This window comes from Enhydra lutris, unplaced genomic scaffold (assembly GCF_002288905.1).
Source record: "Enhydra lutris kenyoni isolate GAN:26980312 unplaced genomic scaffold, ASM228890v2 scaffoldscaffold1, whole genome shotgun sequence".
Taxonomy (NCBI): domain Eukaryota; kingdom Metazoa; phylum Chordata; class Mammalia; order Carnivora; family Mustelidae; genus Enhydra; species Enhydra lutris.
The window spans coordinates 56,745,806-56,764,570 of record NW_019154085.1 but is presented as its reverse complement, the minus strand read 5'-3'; the positions used below and the strand labels follow the sequence as shown (position 1 = coordinate 56,764,570).

The 18,765-nt window shown below is 47.4% G+C and overlaps 1 protein-coding gene across 1 annotated transcript in view; it reads right to left on the bottom strand.

The window, feature by feature from the left end:
- The window catches only part of LOC111140662 (tetratricopeptide repeat, ankyrin repeat and coiled-coil containing 1), a 139,901-nt gene that overhangs the window by 31,619 nt on the left and 89,517 nt on the right, over window positions 1–18,765 (bottom strand). The window contains exons 11-15 of the mRNA XM_022492870.1: window positions 16,900–17,066; window positions 14,587–15,194; window positions 7,576–7,684; window positions 6,626–6,748; window positions 52–288 (exon numbers count right to left, since the gene is read on the bottom strand). Of these exons, the coding sequence (XP_022348578.1) occupies window positions 52–288; window positions 6,626–6,748; window positions 7,576–7,684; window positions 14,587–15,194; window positions 16,900–17,066 (1,244 nt within the window). The remainder of the gene's footprint in view (window positions 1–51; window positions 289–6,625; window positions 6,749–7,575; window positions 7,685–14,586; window positions 15,195–16,899; window positions 17,067–18,765) is intronic.

Sequence of the window (18,765 nt, the reverse complement as noted above, 5' to 3'; positions counted from 1 at the left end):
TCTGAAGACATCGCCCCTGCCCCCACCCACTGGGGAATGCCAGCGGCTTACCCTCGCGCCCTTCTTGGCCAGCAGACACACCAGCTTCATATGGCCGGCAGCTGCGGCATAGCAGAGGGCGGTCATGCCATTCTCCGACATTCCCTCCAGGCAGGCGCCAAATTCCAGGAGCAGAGTGACCACCTCCTCATGGCCGAGGTGGGACTGGACGCACAGGATTGGGGCATTATTTAACACTTCCGTCCTGTAGTTCACGTTGGCCCCTCCCAAAATCAGGAGACGGCTCACCTGTTGATTGATGTCCCCCAACAAGATTATTTTCTCATATAAATGTCAGTCACAACAGCATTTGCGGAGAGGGGCAGCATCTGTACTTTAATCCGGGGCCCTCAAGCTAGAGTGTGCAACAGTATGACCTGGAAACGCACAGACCATGTCCTTTCTTGGTGGTGGAAATCAAAATGGCAGCTGCTATGGAAAACCGTGCGGACCTTCCTCTAGAAGCAATCCCACTTCCGGGACTATATCCAGTGGAAAGGAAATCAGGATCTCAAAGACATATCTGCACCCCCGGGGATCAGCACTGTTCATGGTAGCCAAGAGATGGAAGCTAACTAAAATGTCTGAGGACTCATGAACAGAGAAACAGAAGTGGTGCCTACATACAATGGAGTATTTTCCAGCCTTTAAAGGAAGGCAATCCAGGGGTGCCTGGGTGGCTCAGTTGGTCAAGCAGCTGCCTTCGGCTCAGGTTGTGATCCCAGGGTTCTGGAATCGAGACCTACATCAGGCTCCATGCTCAACAGAGAGCCTGCTTCTCCCTCTCCTTCTGCGTGCTCTTTTTCTCAAAGAAATACATAAAATCTTTAAAAAAGAAAAAGGGAAGGCAATCCTGTCACATGCTGTACCATGGATGAACCTTGAGGACATGAGACTAAGTAAAAAAAAAGGAAAAAAAAGCTGGTCACAGCAAGACAAAGACAAACACTGTATGTCCCCTTACACGGGCTGCCTAGAGAAGTGAAATCCAGAGAGACAGAAGTAGAATGGCAGTTACCAGGAGGTGAGGGGAGGGGAAAACGAGTTGTTTAGTGAGCACAGGGTTTTAGTTCTGTGATGAAAAAGTTCAGGAGATCTATTGTACAATAACTGGAGTACACTTAACACTACCGAATTCTGCACTTAAAAAGAGTTAAGACAGTAAATTTCATGGTTTTTTTAAACTGAAGTAAAAAAACCCCACAAAAACGTTTTATTTAAAAAGTGTACTTAAAATGCACATCTTCAGGTCCCACCCCCAGATCTCTGACTCAGTAGGTCTACAGGAGGGCCTGAGACTGTGCATTTTTAATGAGTTCCCAGACGATATGGATGCTTTGAAAAGCAGACCACACTTTGAAAAATCACTGCTTAATCTAAATAAAAACAGAAAACTCATTTTTCTGACAGGTAAACAATCATCACAGGATTAAATAATTAACAGTGAGCTGGTAAAGCCGAAAGTAATGGCAAATACTCTTTTCTTTACAAAAAAAGCATCCCTAAAAGAAAAAGTACAATACATTAAGATGTTCATGTGCCTCTGGGACTGTCAGCTGCAGAAGACTCCCAGAAAATCACCAGCTTTTTCTACTAATTACTACATCCACCACACACTAAACTTGCTGTGAGATTTTCAGAAAAATACTCAATCTCTCTGTGCTTCAGGGGTCTCCTAAGAAAACAACAGTATGCCATCCCATCCTACCCCACAGGGACTCTGCTAACAATGTTGTACGTCTAGTACGTCCTTGCTGGATTCCTTACAAGGAAGGTATGCGCTTAGAGGCAGAGCTCTCCTAAAGATATCTGTCACCAACCCACACTTCATCTGCTTCTTAGGAAAAACATTTCCTTTGCTGGTGTGATGCTACTGGTATTTTTACCACTTAGCCCCCAATCGGTCTGTGGCTCTCTCCCTAGCCCACAGTTCCTAACCTCACTGCACACGGAAACCCCCTGGGAGCTTCAAAGTTTCCAATGTTTGAGGCCCACACTTGGAGATTCTGACTTGGCCTAGGTTCCAAGAGCTCCCAAGGGATTCTAGTTGGCAGCCGGGGCTGTAAACACATCAGGTGATAAATGCAGCTGCAAAGCAGGGGCCTGCTCGGAGCCAGGCACCCTTCCAGCTGTGAGATTTGAGACACGCTACCAATTGCCTCCAGCCTCCACATCCTCTTTGGAAAAACGGACATAAGAGTTTCACTTCTCTGACTTGTTGTGAAGATTAAAAATGAACATGCCTCACACACATACAGTTCTTGGCACAGACCTAGCATCCTCTAAGTGCTAAATAAATATTAATTGCTATTGTCAGTCACCTTCCACAGACTCTTTAGAAGGGACAAGACCCCAGGTGCCTGGCAACCCAGAGGTCCACCTAACTGCCCCTACCCCGTCACTAGTACAGAGCAGCAGGGAGACCTCCTGCTTACTTGAGGAGAGATGTAGCACCTCCTGTAACAGGCACCGGGAAGGTACATCCAGAAGTTCTCAGGGGCCTACAGCAGAGTCTCAGTTCCCTGAGAGTAGGCAAAACCTAATAAAAAGAACTCACTTAACCATCGTTAAAAAGAAAACCACCAGTCCAAAATGGATGGTGTTACTTGGGCCAGCCCAAGTCACCAAACCGGGGCTTAATACCTAACCTGGATGCAGTTTCAATCTCCTCCAGAAACTAAGTCTTTTTTTTTTTTTTAAAGATTTTATTTATTTATGTGACAGATAGAGATCACAGTAGGCAGAGAGGCAGGCAGAGAGAGACGGAGAAGCAGGCTCCCCGCCGAGCAGAGAGCCTGATGCGGAACTCGATCCCAGGATCCTGGGATCATGACCTAAGCTGAAGGGAGAGGCTTTAACCCACTGAGCCACACAGGTGCCCCAGAAACTAAGTCTTAACCTATCAATCTGGAATTTTCTGATCAGCATTAGTGAGGTCATCTGTCACAGGAGCCTTCTCTACCTGCCATAGGAAGATGGAAGATGAGATATCTGCAAACAAGACCCCCCTCGTCCCCAAGCGTTTGCCTTCGGCTCAGGGCTCAGGTCATGATCCCAGGGTCCCAGGATTGAGTCAGCAGGACGTCTCTACTTCTCAGGGAGCCTGCTTCTCCCTCTCCCTGACGCTCCCCCTACTGTGCAGGCTCTCGCTGTCAAATAAATTTTAAAAAATCTTAAAAAAAAAAAAAAAAAAAAAAAGACCCCCTGCCCTTTCCCCCAAGGGAAAGTGACCTTGCCTGGAACAATCTTTTTTTTACCTTTGCTTATAACTTTCGTCCCCCACTCTCCTTCCTCTGAAAACCCGCCATTTTGCACAACTCCTCCATGCGCCCCTCTGCTCTCGCTAGGTGGGATGCTGACCCATTCATGAATCCCTTAATAGAGCCAATTAGATCTTCATATTTCCTTTGGTTAAATTTTGTTTTTTACTATCACACAAGAGATGCCAGATGTTCTTCCAAAAGTGGTAACATCTTGATGAGGTTTCGGATCAGTGTAAGACAGGTTCTTTGGTCACCTCCTATTTGACAGGTGAGAAAACAGAGGCTCCGAGGGGAAAGGCACAGATCAGCTCTGGGCACAAAGCTCATTACTGTTGTGGTCCAGCGGCCGCTGCGGCAGCTCTAGCTAAGATTACTCCGCATTCAAGGATGGGACTTAATGGTTCATTCTATACACTAATTCCTAAGCCCATGGAAATTTCCTCTTCCTCCCTACCACATAAGCTCTCCCTGCCTAACATTTGGGAATGGAAATATTATCTATAAGTGTCTGGTTTATTGAAATGCAAGAAAATAAAAAAGGGGTTTAAAGAAGACAGGCAAACCAATGAGATCATGAAAAACCAGAAGCGGCACTGGAGTCCCAGTTTTCCAAGTATCCCACAGGTTCAGACCAACAGAATCCCTTTAAATGAGTATTGCCTGCTGTCATGCAGAATACGACCAGACCCTTTGCATCAGGGCAAGTCCGGCCAAAGTCCAAGCCTAATTTCCGTCTCCTCCCCTCCCTCTGCCTTCAGCCAGAAGAATCACAGCCTCAATTCTCCCAGTTCATGGCCCTAGGAAGCCCACGGCTGGCTGCCACTCTGATGGGACCACGTGAGGAAAACAACACGCTGGGTGGGTGCCTAGAAGCCCTGGCAGCCAGGACCCCAGTGGGCTGGCATGACCCCGGCCTGCAAGGGGAGACTACACTGTTAGAAATCACTAGCATGCCAGTAAAATTAAAATTCATCTACCAAGCAATCATTCTGGAGCAAGTCACTTTAATTTACCAAAGTGGCAAACTGCAATTATTGCTCAAAATGACATTCATTCCTGTATGACAACATTTAATACTCTCTAAAAAAAGTTCCTTAATTGCATGCATAATTTTAAATTACTGTAATTTGTTCAAGATTCTGTGAAAACCCTTTTTTCCCCCTGAAACATAAAAGAAACAGAAGGATAATGGAAAGCCTTAAAATTCTATAACCAAGTCATAGAATTCTGGGCATCATGTAGATGTAGGTGACACTGGAGTTCTACAAAACAAAGACAACTCTTAAAATTGTGAGTATGTTGAAAAGGGAAGTCTATGATCTCAGGAGGGTCAAGCTCATTACATTCTCACTCTGTACCTTCTAATTTACTGTCTTAAAAACTCATACTCGACAGGGTATGACACCTCCCATTTACTTTTCTCCACATTAAAAGAGTAACTTCTGTGCCCATAATTCATTCAAGTAATGAAAACAGATATGGCCATTTTTATTATTTCTTCCTCATCATCACAGAATTTTACTAATTATGGAGAAGCCAAAAGAAATGCTTTTAGCTGAAAGAGAAAACCATGTTATCACAGTAACCTCGACTCTCATTTCTGTAAAATCTAAGTAAAACAAAAATTCTTAATAGGACTTCTCCAGTATGTGAACTCTAAACTCAGCCGTGGTCTCTACCTTTCTTCTAGAGTAACTCCATCCAGAAGGGAAGAGCTCCCTGTGAGCAGGAGCTCGATCTCCTTCCCTACAAACATCCACATCCCCATCCACCCGCCTCGTACGGCGTTCCTGTGGGTTCAGCCGGGCACGCAGCAATCACACCTGTCGGGTGAGGGAGCAGGGCAGAGCACAGCGTCCTTGTGAGTGGCTGTCCGTGGTGCTCTGCTATCAGGGGCCCAGCCAAGAGGGGAGGCACGCTGAAATCCAAGGGGCCTTGGGTTCCTCAAGCCTGGAACCCTAACAGGGGGCTGAGGCTGCCCGAACGAGGCAGCACCCCTCTTTGCAAAGCTCCACTGTGCATCCGTCCAGGTGCAGCGGCCCTTCTCTACCCAACGCTGGGGCGCTGCCTGGGCCATCGGGCCCGGGGAGAGCTGCCCCAGACTCAGAACTGCCACATCCTTCCTGACACGTGGGCTCCTCTCCTCGGTCTGCTCATGCTAGCTTCTCTCAAGCACCAGAGGAGGGAGCGGGAGCAGAACTCTATCTACCAAGGAAGCGGTCTGCAAGGCCCATTCTTGCAGATACACAGCTAAGGCGCAGGCACTGAGGGTGGGGTGTGCGGACGGCAGGGGAGGAGAGGTGCAGGAGCCCCCAGGAGTGTCCCCAGAGCACCCTTCCCAGGTGGGTCTGATGAACTGGAGGAAGGAAGAGGGAAGGGAGAAACCTCCAGGGCCTCGATCCTCCTTCCCCACATGACCACTTACTTACACTCGCCCTTCATGCTACTGAGCAGGGAAGAGGCAGGACTGTGTTCATGGAGGTGTTGGAAGGGGAGGACCTGGCTCCTTGAGAAACGGCCTCAGAGGTTCTGTACGCAGCAGGGCATGTCAGCGCCCGGGGTTGAAAGGCCTGGAGTCTCGCTGACATGTCCAGTGGAAGACATTTGTGATCTTTTTGCCTTGCACCCGGCAGGATGGTTGTAAGCGGCTGTAATGTAAACCAGTCATTCCCACACTCTTTCTCGAGTCAGCCCTTCTCTGCTGCCCTAACAGACACTTGGCCCTCATGTGTTTTAGATTCCCAGACTGGGTTAAATGAGGAAGGAAAATCTACTCTAGAAGCACAGCAGAAGACCGTGACACGACAGCCAGTGATCAAGAGTGAGGACACTCCTGGCCCAGCCGTGGGCTGACCCCTGCCTGCTATGCTTCCCAAGATCACAAACACCCACGTACGTGCAACTTCTAGAACAGTGTGTCTCTGTGTACCCATTGCTTTATTGTCGCTCATCAATGCTTAATTTCCTATGAACCGTAAAGAGATGGTCCAGATTCGAAACCCAGGACACTTTAAAAATCCATTTCCCCTGGAAATCTCCCTTTGACCTTTGCTCTCCTTTGTGAACTGCTTCCTCATCACATCCGCTCTGAAACTGTCACCACGAGCTCACACAGCAGCACCCATTCTCCCGCCCAAGCAAAAGCTAAACTCCTAGGGGAGAACCAGTCATAGGGCATTTAAACCTTGTGATTTATATCAGTGAAAAAAGCATCATTAGCAGCTCGGCCAGCAACTCTGGTAACTCCCCAGGGCAGAGGAAGGCAGGACGGCTGAAGGAACAGGGGCGGGGGCTGGGGGCTCTCCATACAGAGAATCGCTCACCTTCACGTTGGGAGTGTAGAGGTTCCTGAGGGAGGCGAGGGCAGCAGAGAGCCCCTCGGTGCTGTAACCGATCCACAGGGCTTGGAGGTGACTCGAAGAGATTCCTGTCTTCTTACTGAGGCCCTGGAAGCAATCAGAGACAAATGGGCGTCCATGTCTCCGTTCCCAGGGGTGTCTGGCTGCAATGTGGGTACACCTGGGAGGCGGCAGCTGGGCACTAAGGCAGGGCATATGCTGTGGCACGAAGAATGGCAGGACCTGGGAGCCTGACTTCCCTCCCTAAAAGCGAGAGCCTAGGAACGCGCCTGTCCTTGCTACATACACTACAGCAGAGGAGAAAGTTTCTTTTTATAGAAGTTCTCCAATCATTTCATAAAGGAAGAATAAAAACTGGGAGTATCACCATTCTGCAACCCTTCATGAAGAGTCCAGGCAGACATCAGTAGTTACTGGTAATAGCCACTAAGAGAAGCAAGCCCAAATGCTATCCCTCCTGATGCCAGAAAGCCCCAACAAACTTAGAAGTTTAAACTCGAAAGTAACTGTGACATTCTGCCCACCCCCAAGAAAGCAACAATCACCTGAGCCTGATTAAGCCTCTAGATATAACTACCAAATGACAGGAAATCCAGAGGAAAAGAGAGGGGAAAAAAAAAAAAAAAAGTTAAACTAGACCCCAAGAAATGGGGACGTAGAAAATCCAGGGAGTACAAAACCCCACAGGTCATGTAGCTCAGGCTCTTCAACATCTATACACCCAAGAAACAACAGGGAATGAATGAAGTGGAATCTTTAGACGAAAATGAAGTTTTCTAAAAGAGACTCAAAGGGGGAAAGACAAATGGGGCTCATGGAAAGCTCTCCGAGGGTTAATAAAGCTGTTGAAAATATCCAAAACCAAAATCCATCAAAATGGTGACGAAACTCTTCCTGGCAGTGATATGTCTCACCTTGAAAATGTGTGCCTTCAGGATGTGGTGGCCAAGCTCCATGGTCTGCTGGCGGTTCAGCTTGCCTTCTTGTCGAGAGAACATGAAGGCCAGGAGAGCATGCCCATTCCTAGAAGAAGAAACACAAGGGCTGGGAACGAAGACCCCATTCCACGAACTGTAGGCTCTCAGGTGTGAACATCTCCACACGACTCTGAGCTGTTCTCCTGGTGCCTCGGGATCGCCATATAAAAGAGATGAAAATTTGCCTCTTTACAAAGACGGCCCATGCTGTTTATTCTTCCCATCATTTTAGGGCTTTCTCTGGATTCCCCTATCTCTGTGGAGTGACCTAGAAAAAGGTCCTAGGACAGAACAGGTCTTAATCTTTGGAACCATCCCACTCTCTGTCCCTCATGAATTACTCCTCACTTCACTTACTTAGGTCCCTCACAAAAATGTACATTCCATGAGATGAAGGGTCTTGCCTAAGGCACACTGACTGTCACATGGCCAAGCAAATGCCTGTCCCTCAGCAACCATTCAAGTATATGTTTCTTGGATGAAGGGATGGGTAGATGGAGCAGAACCATCACTGGACCAGGAATCAGGCCTCCCCTCAGCATAATCACCACTGGGAGGAGACCTGGCCAAAGGAGAAAACCTGACCATGAGAAGGAAAGAAAAATCAAGCCAGGCAATGCAAAAGCTCATCACAGAAACACCTGGAATTCTAGGCAGTTCCTTGTCAGGGGGAGAAAGTTAAGATGCACAAGTGAACTTGCTAGGTCTAGGCATATGGTGGACATTCAACTAACACCACCAACTCATCCCCCACCAACCGTTTCATGAAGGAAGCATCCCACCCAGGATGCTCTCCACATCCACAAGCCGCATTCTGCCCCCTGTGGGCTCCAGGCCTCTGTCTGAGCCCGTCTGTCTGGAAAAGATGCTAAGGGTTGCTTACTCCAACAGCACTGACTTCTGTACAGTGTGAATTATTCTCATTTCTGGATCTCCATGTAGAGGGTCTCATGGAGACCCTGAAACTCAGGTGCTGGGGTTTTTTGGGGGGGGGGCAGGGGAGATGAGCAGGTAATTGTAGAGAAAAGGATAAAGGCTAAGAAAAAAAAAACTGCATTCTCTAACTAGATGATTAAAAGCAGGCATTACTTAAATACTGTTTAGCTATTCACCTGCATGCCTGTTTTACAAATAGGTTACAAACCATGTTGGAGATGAGGAGACCAAGGCAGGAGACCAAGAGATTGCTTTTTATACTATAGGGGAAGGCAAGACTTACAACCACGCTGACACCGAGTGTCCTGTCTGACGTCTTGTAAGGGACTAGAGCTCTTCCACGAGCACACGTCCACCTCCCAGACCTCAAGCGTGGGTTTGCCCTCTCAGGTGAGATCCTCCCATGTTCCCACCCCTCCTGCTCTCTGCCACCTTCCAGTGCTCCCTAGCCATGGGCAGGTCCCAGGCTTCATCCCGGCCCACATTCCCCAGCCACAGGCTAAGCTGTTTTCAGTCTCCCAGTCTGCCAAGCTCAGTGGCCATGCCAACCATGTCCACCACAAAGACACGAGAGGTGAAGTAGCGCAGCTGTCCCTTATAGGGAGATGACCATCACCCTTCAGTGGCGAGATCAATGGCTTCTAGTCACCTCAGCTTAACACACAGCTTCTTGCCCGAGGAGACAACTCACCATGTAATCACTAGACACCCACATTCCTCTATATCCCATTTACCTTTTCGTCCCTCCCTCCTGGTCTCCGGATCACATGCCCCTGAGTCTACCTGCACTCGTAAGTCTGTTCTCCAAAGCTGCTTTATATCAAGCTTTCACTATACGCCAGATACGGAAACTGAATTCTTTCATTAATCTGCACAACCCCGTGAACCACCAAGTATCATAATCCCAGTTTGTTTACATGAGGAAACAGAGGCCGTACAGGTTAAGGGACGTGTCCCAAAGACCAAAAAGCTGAGAAACAACAGGCTGGGAATCTGAACCACCATCTGCCCGTGCGAGGGCCTATGCTCTTCATCAGCGCCTGGTGATTTCTCATTCATACGTAACACCACCTCCTAGCTAGCACTGTGCTGGACACAGGATTCCTTGGGGAACGAGGTGAAGCGCTTCCCTGGAGACGCTCTCAGCGACCGGAGGAGACACGTGGTAAACGTGCTTCAGTAGAAACGTGCCATGAGGGGCCTCAGCAGGGACACAGAGGAGGCAAGCTGCCTGTACCCCTGCCCCCGCCCCTTACATGTCCAATGTCTCCTTCTTCACAGATTAGGTTTCCCCACATTATTTCAACACCGTTTCCAACAACACCTGCACCTCCTGTGTCAAAAACAAAACCCTCCCCCACCCTGCCCCGCACAAACAGTCCTCAGCAAGTATGATCATCAGCAGCTCTGAGAGACACTGTGACACTGTGTGTCCGTGGCCCCCTCCACCCTTCCCCTTCCCATTCCAGGACATCGGCTCTCCCCTCCAGCACCCCTCACAGCCGGATGGAAGGAATCTCTGAGGAGGAAGAACCCTCCTCTCACACTAGGAAGCCAACGGCTCCCTCTTGGTCTTCATCTTCCTTTAGCTCTCAGCAGCTCCTGAACCCCAGCCTCCTTCCTGGAATCCTGCTCCAGGCCCCAGAAGTCAGGAGCTCCCTTTCTGGGTAACGACACTTGCTCCCCAGGCACTTCCACCACTTCTCCCACCAATGATGCCACGTCGTCGACTTCCCCAGGCTTCAGACCCCCCCTTCACTTCCCCACCAGAACCTACCCACTGGTGGCACGGGGTGGCGTCCGGGCTTTTGCTCACCCCACAGGCTCAAGCTGCATGAAGCAAAACCTACTCCTCAGCTCCTGCTTCTCTTAGCCTTCCGAAGCCCAGTGCCACTCCTGGTTTCTGAAGCTTGATACCTTGACATCGTCTACAGCACCTCCTCCTCCGCAACTCTGCTCAGAAGGCCACGCCGTGCCCCGCCATCTCACGTCAGCAGGGCCTGCCTCCACCCTGCTGTGCCCCCAAGCCAGGGTCACTGAGTCCCCACTGCCTCTAACACAGGTCCCCAGGCTCTACATCCTCCACACTCCTGCCCACGCAGGCAACCTGCGTCCTGAACCTGCTCAACCGTGGGTTCTCCGTAGAAGACGGATTCAAGTCCACTTTCCCTAGCACATGCTTCTGTTAACTCCTCCAGTCCCTGACAAAAACTCTAGCCAAACTAGATTTCTTGTTGCCAGAATACACCCTGCTTATTCTGACCTGATGTCTCAGACAGCTCTTCCTGTCTATGGTAGCTCATGCCACCCCCTGACATCCCACCCGGTCATTCCTCAAGTCCGTGACATGTAGAAAAGAGGACAGACAGGAGGCTGTTCAAGACATTAAAACTCCTCATGCAACCCTAATGAATGGACAGATCTGGGAAAGGATCATCAGCGGCCCTAAGGCGTTGTGGGCATGATGATGGAAGCAGACTTACCACCTATTAAGGATCCTTGCAAAAAATACTTTAAGAGAAAATCTGATCAAGTCTCTAGATTTAAACACCAGTTTCAGGAAATAGAGGGGACAAGTGCATTAAATACCATGAGGTTGCAATCAGCAAAATTCAGATTATAGGAAACGATACAGAACAAATTACTCCATCATTTTATTTTATTTTGAGAGAGCATGAGGAGGGGAGTGGAGAAGGAGGCAGAGGGGGAGAGAGAATCTTAAGTAAACTCCATGCCCAGTGCGGAGCCCGACATAGGGCTCAGGGCTCGATCTCATAATCCTAAGGTCATGACCTGAGCCAAAATCAAGAGTCCGATGCTCAACCAAACGCACCACCCAGGTGCCCCTCCATCATTCTCTTAAAGAAATATAAGGACAAAAAAAAAAAAAGAAAAAAAAATGTAAGGACAAAGCAAAAAGAGGAGGAGGAGAGAATCTAGAGATTAAAAGAGACACCATAAAACACAATTTCATAGATCTCATCTGGATCATGATTCAAATATACTAGAAAAATATGAAGGAAGTGGAGAAATTTGAGCACAGCTAAATGTGTGAAAATACCGATGAATTAGTATTAATATTTCAGGTGTGGTGATGGTGCTGTGGTTAAGGATGAAAACGTCTTTCTGGACACCTGGGTGACGCAGTCAGTTAAGCGTCTGCCTTTGGTTCAGGTCATGATCCCAGGGTCCTGGATGGAGTCCCGCCCTCGGGCTCCCCACTCAGTAGGGGGCCTGCTTCTCTCTCCCCTTGCTCCTCTCCCCTGCTCATGGTCTCTGAGTGTCAAATAAGTAAATAAAATCTAAAAAAAAATGTCTTTTGGAGGTCCATAATCCATTACTTAGGAGTAAAATGTCATGGTTTCTACAACCTGTATCAGCAAAAAACAACATAATGAAATGTGAAGGATGCTTAAGCCTAGGTGATGTGATTGTAGACCCCAAGCAACTTACTCTTTATCTTTTTAATTCTGCTCCTGTAATTCTGACCTAAGGGATAATCTAACCTGGGAGGAAAGTTCTATTGCTTTCCTGCAACACACCAAGACATTCGCAATAGGTTTCTTTATTTAAAAGTAACCCAGGAACAACCGCCAAGCCCCACAATAAGGGTACAGTAAAGCACTTTATCATTCGGCTACTAGGAGGTTTACACAGCTCTGAAAAATGATACTTTCCTGACATTTCCAAACCGCTCACTGAGCTGTCCATGATGTGTCAATTTAAAAAAGCAGTTTGGGAATTTTATAGAAAAATTGCTTTGGAGAATGTTTAAAATGAACAGAAAGAGGCAGAAATAAAAAGTAAAATGTCTGGGGCACCTGGGGGGCTCAGTGGGTTAAGACTCTGCCTTGGCTCAGGTCATGATCTCAGGGTCACAGGATCGAGCCCTGCATCCAGCTCTCTGCTCAGCGGGGAGCCTACTTCCCCCTCTCTCTCTGCCTGCCTCTCTGCCTACTTGTGATCTCTCTCTCTCTGTCAAATAAATACATAAAATCTTTAAAAAAGAGTAAAATGTTATTGTCTCTGGGTGTGGAGTTCTTCTTTGCTGCTTCTCCATAGTTGGGGCAAAATCACAACTAATTGAGTGGGAAGAGAAATGCTACCCATCCTTCAAGGTCCAACCCAAATGTCCTCAGGCATGTGAAACATCTTCCAAAAATGGTCTCCCCTAGCTGGAAAATTCTCTTCCCTTTTCCTTACACATGGTCACCTCCCCTCCTGTCATCCCTAGCCCTCCTGTGTGGGAAGTCCCCGAGAGCCAGGCCCTTGTCCCAGAGAATTTGTGTATTTGCCACAGTACCCTGCGGGGATGGGTCTGCAAAAACTTTTGTTGAAAGGCATCCAGTAGCGTACTCCCACCATCTCTATCTGCAAAATGAAGCTCAAGAACTATAGGGGTCTTGGGTAAATGCTGATGTACACAATCCTAAGAAGTAGCAACTCCTTACACTTTGCACTGGGTGTCTCTCCTGCTCTGGTGCAGCCCTAGTCCTACCCTGGGTCAGTCCCCACACCTGCTTATTGGAAAACATCAGCACTTGGGAGCCACCAGTCACGGTGCGGTGGGCTCTGTCCTTGGCTGTGCACCCTCAGTGTCACCTACCCCCTCAAACCAGAGCGATGCTTCACGGTTGACTCCAGTCCAGTGACTTTTGCCTCTAACTCCAGTAACAAAACTACATGCCCTGCTGAAGTCTTTCAAACTTGTTTCTATGTTTCTACAAACTCAACTATAGCCTATCTTCCTAGACAATGATCTGACTTGGCTAACTGTATCAAATATAAAATGGCACACATTTCCACCCAGTTATGATAGCCTGCAGGCTACAAGTTTATTGCCTCAAACCAGACTCAAAAGAACAAATTTTTAGCCCAAGGTTACTTAAGAAAACAAGGCTACCCACAACATGAAACAGCAGCCAGACCCATATTAGGTCAATGTTAAGTCAGTCCTCGTGGGGAGGAAGGTGGTGTGCAGCTCACTAATGCTTTTTTTTTTTAACCTCTTCCTTTTGGACCCCAGCATCTGGTCAAATGCCCCGTCCAGCTCACAGGCGACAGTCCAGCTGCTTGCTGGCTCTGTTACAGAATCGGGGACAATTCTGACTCACGGAGGACAGAAGCTCCCCCAGACAGCAGTGACGCGGGCTGGGGCCCGGCAGAAGCAGCGGGACAAGAACCTACCCTTACTGAAATGAAAGCATCTGCACCCTCAGACACCCTAAACTCCCACCCCGACTAGGACAAGACCACCCGAGGGACAGGTGTACCGCCTCTCGGCCCTGGGCAGTGAGGAGAACTGCACCCCGGACCAGCCCTGCTCGAAGCCTCCGTAGAGCCTTCAACTCCCTGGATGCAGCCGCCCCAGCACCATGTTGTAAACGGGGCATCTGAGGTTGGAACCTGAATCCTGCTAAGCCCAGGTTCCAACCTGTTACACCACACAGAACCACAAATGCAAAATAGGGCAACCTGATGTGATCTCCGTGCTCCAGTGTGGGCTCACAGACACACCTGGTCCCTGGGACTAGAGGCTTCCTGCCCCAGAGGTGGCAGCGCAGGGGGTGGGGGTGGAGTCCAAGACAGTCCACAGACTGCAGGTGAAGAGACTGAGCTGCGAGCAGCCTCTGGAGAAGCCTGCTGTCCCCTAGAGCATGGAGCACACCTTCCCACACGTGATTCCCACAAAGGGTCCTGAGGTCTAGAAGAGAACGGGAGCAAAGAAAGGTCACCAGGTGTTGCCTAGCTTCTGTCTCATCGAAGGTACTGAGGAACCCCCAAATTCTAGCCATTTGAAGAAGGAAGCTTTTGTACAGAAGCAGGATAGTCCGTCGCCCTCCTGAATTATTCATCCTGTGTTGCCTTTCCATTAAAAAAGGTGAACTGTCGGAGGCAGGGAGAGGGGAAAAAAGGTGAAAAAAGGAAAAAGGAAAAAAGGTGTTTCAAATCCCTTCCCCAGTCGCACACCGGACTCCCCACGAAGCACTGACAGGAAGCGGCCTGCCGTACCTGGGCTCACACAGGAAGGCTGTGTTCTCGCCATCTGCTCTCCAAACAAGCCACTCCCTGAAGGACGGGTGGCAGAACATGCGGGTCTTGTCTCGCCTCTTAATGAGGAAGCAGGAGAGCGCCTCCATCCTTTGCTGGAAGTCCTCCCACCCCTGCTCCCCTTGTATGTGGCCTGCATTAATAGCCTGGAAGATCTGCTCATCAGTCATGGGGTGGAGGGATGCCAGGGCCACGTTCAGAATGGGCAGCGCTCTCTCGAAGGCAGACTGGGTCATGAACTTCATGTTGCACTGCAGCAGATAGAGCTCAGACAGAGACACGGGCACCACCTTGTAGCTGGCGCTCTTGATGACCAGGTGTCCCCTCTGGAAGAGGTCCAGGGTGAGTTTGAGGTACAGGTAGGAGCCCAGGCTCCGCAGCACCAGGTGGCTGCTCACTTTGCCGATCAGGGCGGCGTCGGCCTTGCCGTTCAGGGAGATGTTGCTGAGAATGTCCTGGCTGCTGTGGACCCGGTGCTGGACATAGGCGTGCAGGTCACTGTGAATGTCCTTGTTGTCTGGGAAGTCATCTAAGGAAAGCTTGACAAAGGGCAGCGTGCTTACGATTTCCTGCGGGGGAGGGGAAAAGAAAAGAAAAAAAAAACCCATGGCGTCACTCCACAGAGATTTCTTTTTTACGGTAGCTGCATTTCAAACCAAACTCACTAGTCTTCTTTCAAGGAGGATTTTCATGGATTACAGGGACTCATTGTTTTGTAATAAAACATGTAATAGGATAAGTTGAAGATAAAAAGCTTATGTGAAAGAAATCCTGATGCGAGATTGAATCAGTAATGGCTTTCCCGAAGCCCTCCTCCGAAGACTAGGAGCCGAGCGAGATCGGAGGGCCCCAAGCAGACAGCGAGCTGGCCGTACCAGCCAAGGGCCAGGGAGCTCCTGAGGTGACCTGATACCCATAATCCTTACACTGTGCAGAGGTTACACAACAAGCACAGACACAAACCAGCACTGTGTATCTAAGAACACGGCCAAGCACCGAGATAAGAGGCATCCCTCACCATGCATCAGATACTGGGACTACAGAACCGAGCCAGGAAATCCGAAACAGGCCCGCCCCCCGCCAGGCTGTGCCCCAGTCCCAGCCTGCCCTGACAAAGCTGCCTACCTCAGACTTCAGTAGAGCCTACCATCTTTTTTTTTTTTTTAAACTGCTGTCCTTTCAAAGTAAACTTTGAAATGGAAGTGTAACTTACAAACCGTAATGGCATGGTGTCATTAATTTTCACAAAGTCAAACATACCTGTGTAACCAGCAGCTAGAAACAGAACATCGCCAGCTCCCGAAGCCCCACGTCCCCTCCCACCCCAACCCCCCCCCCCAAGATCAGCACTATCCTGCCACCTCACAGCAGAGACGGTTTCGGTTTTTTCTTTAAACTTCCCACTATCATCTCCGAAGAATTAACTCCATGTCCTCACTGAATGTAGTAATTGCAGCGGGCAGGCTGAGTTGAAGCACTCCCATTTTACAAAGATGCTAACGGACCTGTCAGAACTTACACAGCTAGTACAGAAAATATGGGACTCTGTTCCTGTGCTCTATCGATTGCCAAATTCTGCTTCCTGTGTGATAAATGACTGTAAAGGGTATGAATCAAATGGCCAGAAAAACAAACATCAGGCTTGACTGAGGCCTAATGCCACTTCTAATGAGGAAAGAAAGAACCCAAATGCTATTTTTAAACAGACATCATCATAAAAGGCAAAAATCAAAATCTAAGAGTAATGTCTTTACTAAAAAAGGACAGGGGTAGAGGGAAGGAGTCAAAGGTTGTTAAGATGTAATTTAGGGTTCGCATGAGGGAAAGATGGGGAAGAGAATTTAAAAAAAAAAACAACACTCTATCTGGCTGCATGAGGTAGTTCATGCTTAAGTTGTATGAAAAAAAACGGACCTTTTTTAGGCCTTAAAACTCTTTCCTTTCTCTCTTCAAAAAACAAAAACAAAAAAACAAACACAAAGTCCCACTGCTACCTCACAAAAATTAATTAGCAGCAGAGCTGACACTTGCATTTTGGAAGTGGAGGGACAGCGCCATGCTGAGAGGAGACCTTCCTGACACCCTGATTCATGTGCCTCAGATAGTAAAAAGGTTCTGGTTTCACCCATTTGGGGCTCTGTGGACTAAATATTTCAAAGTCCTAATACAGTTTTCAATTCAGCAGCTACATGCTTTATAACAGTTAATGTTGTTAATCACACCATAAAATTTAGGTATGGGGTCTTGGAAAGAGATCTGAGACTTCTTTCTTACCTGAAAATTCGCTCTTACAGTCACAATCAACTTCAGCCAGGCAGGAAATTTAGAAATAATTTTGGTAATAAATGAAGAAAGCGTATCTCCATAGTCAGGCTTATGAAACTCAGCCTCGTTTAAGCCATCTATCAAAATAATGTATTCTTCTTCAGGAATTTTCTGCTCTAAAGGATAAAATAATTTTTTTAATTAAGAAATTATACCTTTCTATAAAATGGCATCACCCAGTGTATTTTAATGCACATTTTAAAGTGTGAAGAAAAAAAGGCTTACATATCACAGAAGAACTGGTTTTACATTGAGATATCACCTTACACCAGTTAGAATGGCCAAAATTAGCAAGACAGGAAACAACATGTGTTGGAGGGGATGTGGAGAAAGGGGAACCCTCTTACACTGTTGGTGGGAATGCAAGTTGGTGCAGCCTCTTTGGAGAACAGTGTGGAGATTCCTCAAGAAATTAAAAATAGAACTTCCCTATGACCCTGCAATTGCACTACTGGGTATTTACCCCAAAGATACAGATGTAATGATTATGTTTTGATTTGCAACTTCCTGTTCTGAAGTAAGGGAACAGAAGGAAGAAGGTCTCTGTGACATTCTACCATAGTTCCCTAGGACAGGAATATTTTAGTAAAGATCACCACTGGAATTGCAGAATGTAGGTACACTGAAAGGAAGCAACCAAGAGGTTTGGCTTCATAACATTTAAAAATTTCTGTCCATATCACTATCCCATTAGCAGAATTAATGGGTAAACACCATCTTGGGAAATGTTTGAAACAAATGGGACAGAACAAAAAGATTAATATTCCTAATATGCAAAGAATTCATGCAAATCAATAAGAAAAACATTAAGACCCAAAATAGATACCCAGGTAAAGGACAAACAAATCTCCAAAGAGGAAATGCAAATGGCAAATCAACATATGATAAACTGTCCAGCCTGGCTGGGTTTAGTTTAACAAAATGCAAATTGAAATAGCAAGGGGACATCATTTCCCCTATCATATTAGCAAAGATTCTACAATGATGGTCCAGAAAAAAGGTGCAGTGGGATAGAATGGTATGTGCTACTCAGGAAAAGCCCAGATTTTCTAGAAAATAATGTGTCCATATGCATTAAGAGCTTTAAAATATGTTCATGGCCTTTGAATCAAGAAGTCAACCCATAAGGAATTTATGTTGAAGAGGTCATCAGAGATGTGGACCCTCATTTACGTATGAAGGTATTCATAATGGATATTTGAGTTATTGAAATGCCTATTTAAAAGAGCCAGAGTGCACCAGGTGTTGAAAACAGCTCAGTAAATAAGGCTGAGTGTTCCATGAACTATATAACCATTAAACGTGAGGTGTGAGACCACTCTTCATGGCATGGAAAACCCTTAAGATATAGATGTCTATTAGAAAAAAATAGGAAAATGTCACTACGTATGGTTTCATCTGTATTTTTTAGATGGGGAGAGAGTGGAAGAAAGTTACCAAATCCTCATCCCAGTTATCTCAGGGTAATAATATTACAGAGCTATTATATTCTTTTTAAATATCTCCCCCAGGTTTTCCAGAAATAAATAATAGCGATCTCTCTGAAGTATCGTACAGCATGCCCTCCATCAGTGGACGACTGACCCATAAATTACACAGTTTGTTCCCTTTTTTTAAAGATTTTATTTATTTATTTGATAGAGAGAGACACAGCGAGAGAAGGGGAAGTGGGAGAGGAAGAAGCAGGCTTCCGGCCAAGCAGGGAGCCCGATATGGGATTTCAAGTTAATGAAAAGCATTGAACGCCTTTGGAATGTGTGTTTGTGTGTCTGTGTGTGTGTGTGTGTGTGTGTGTGTGTGTGTGTGTGTGTGTGT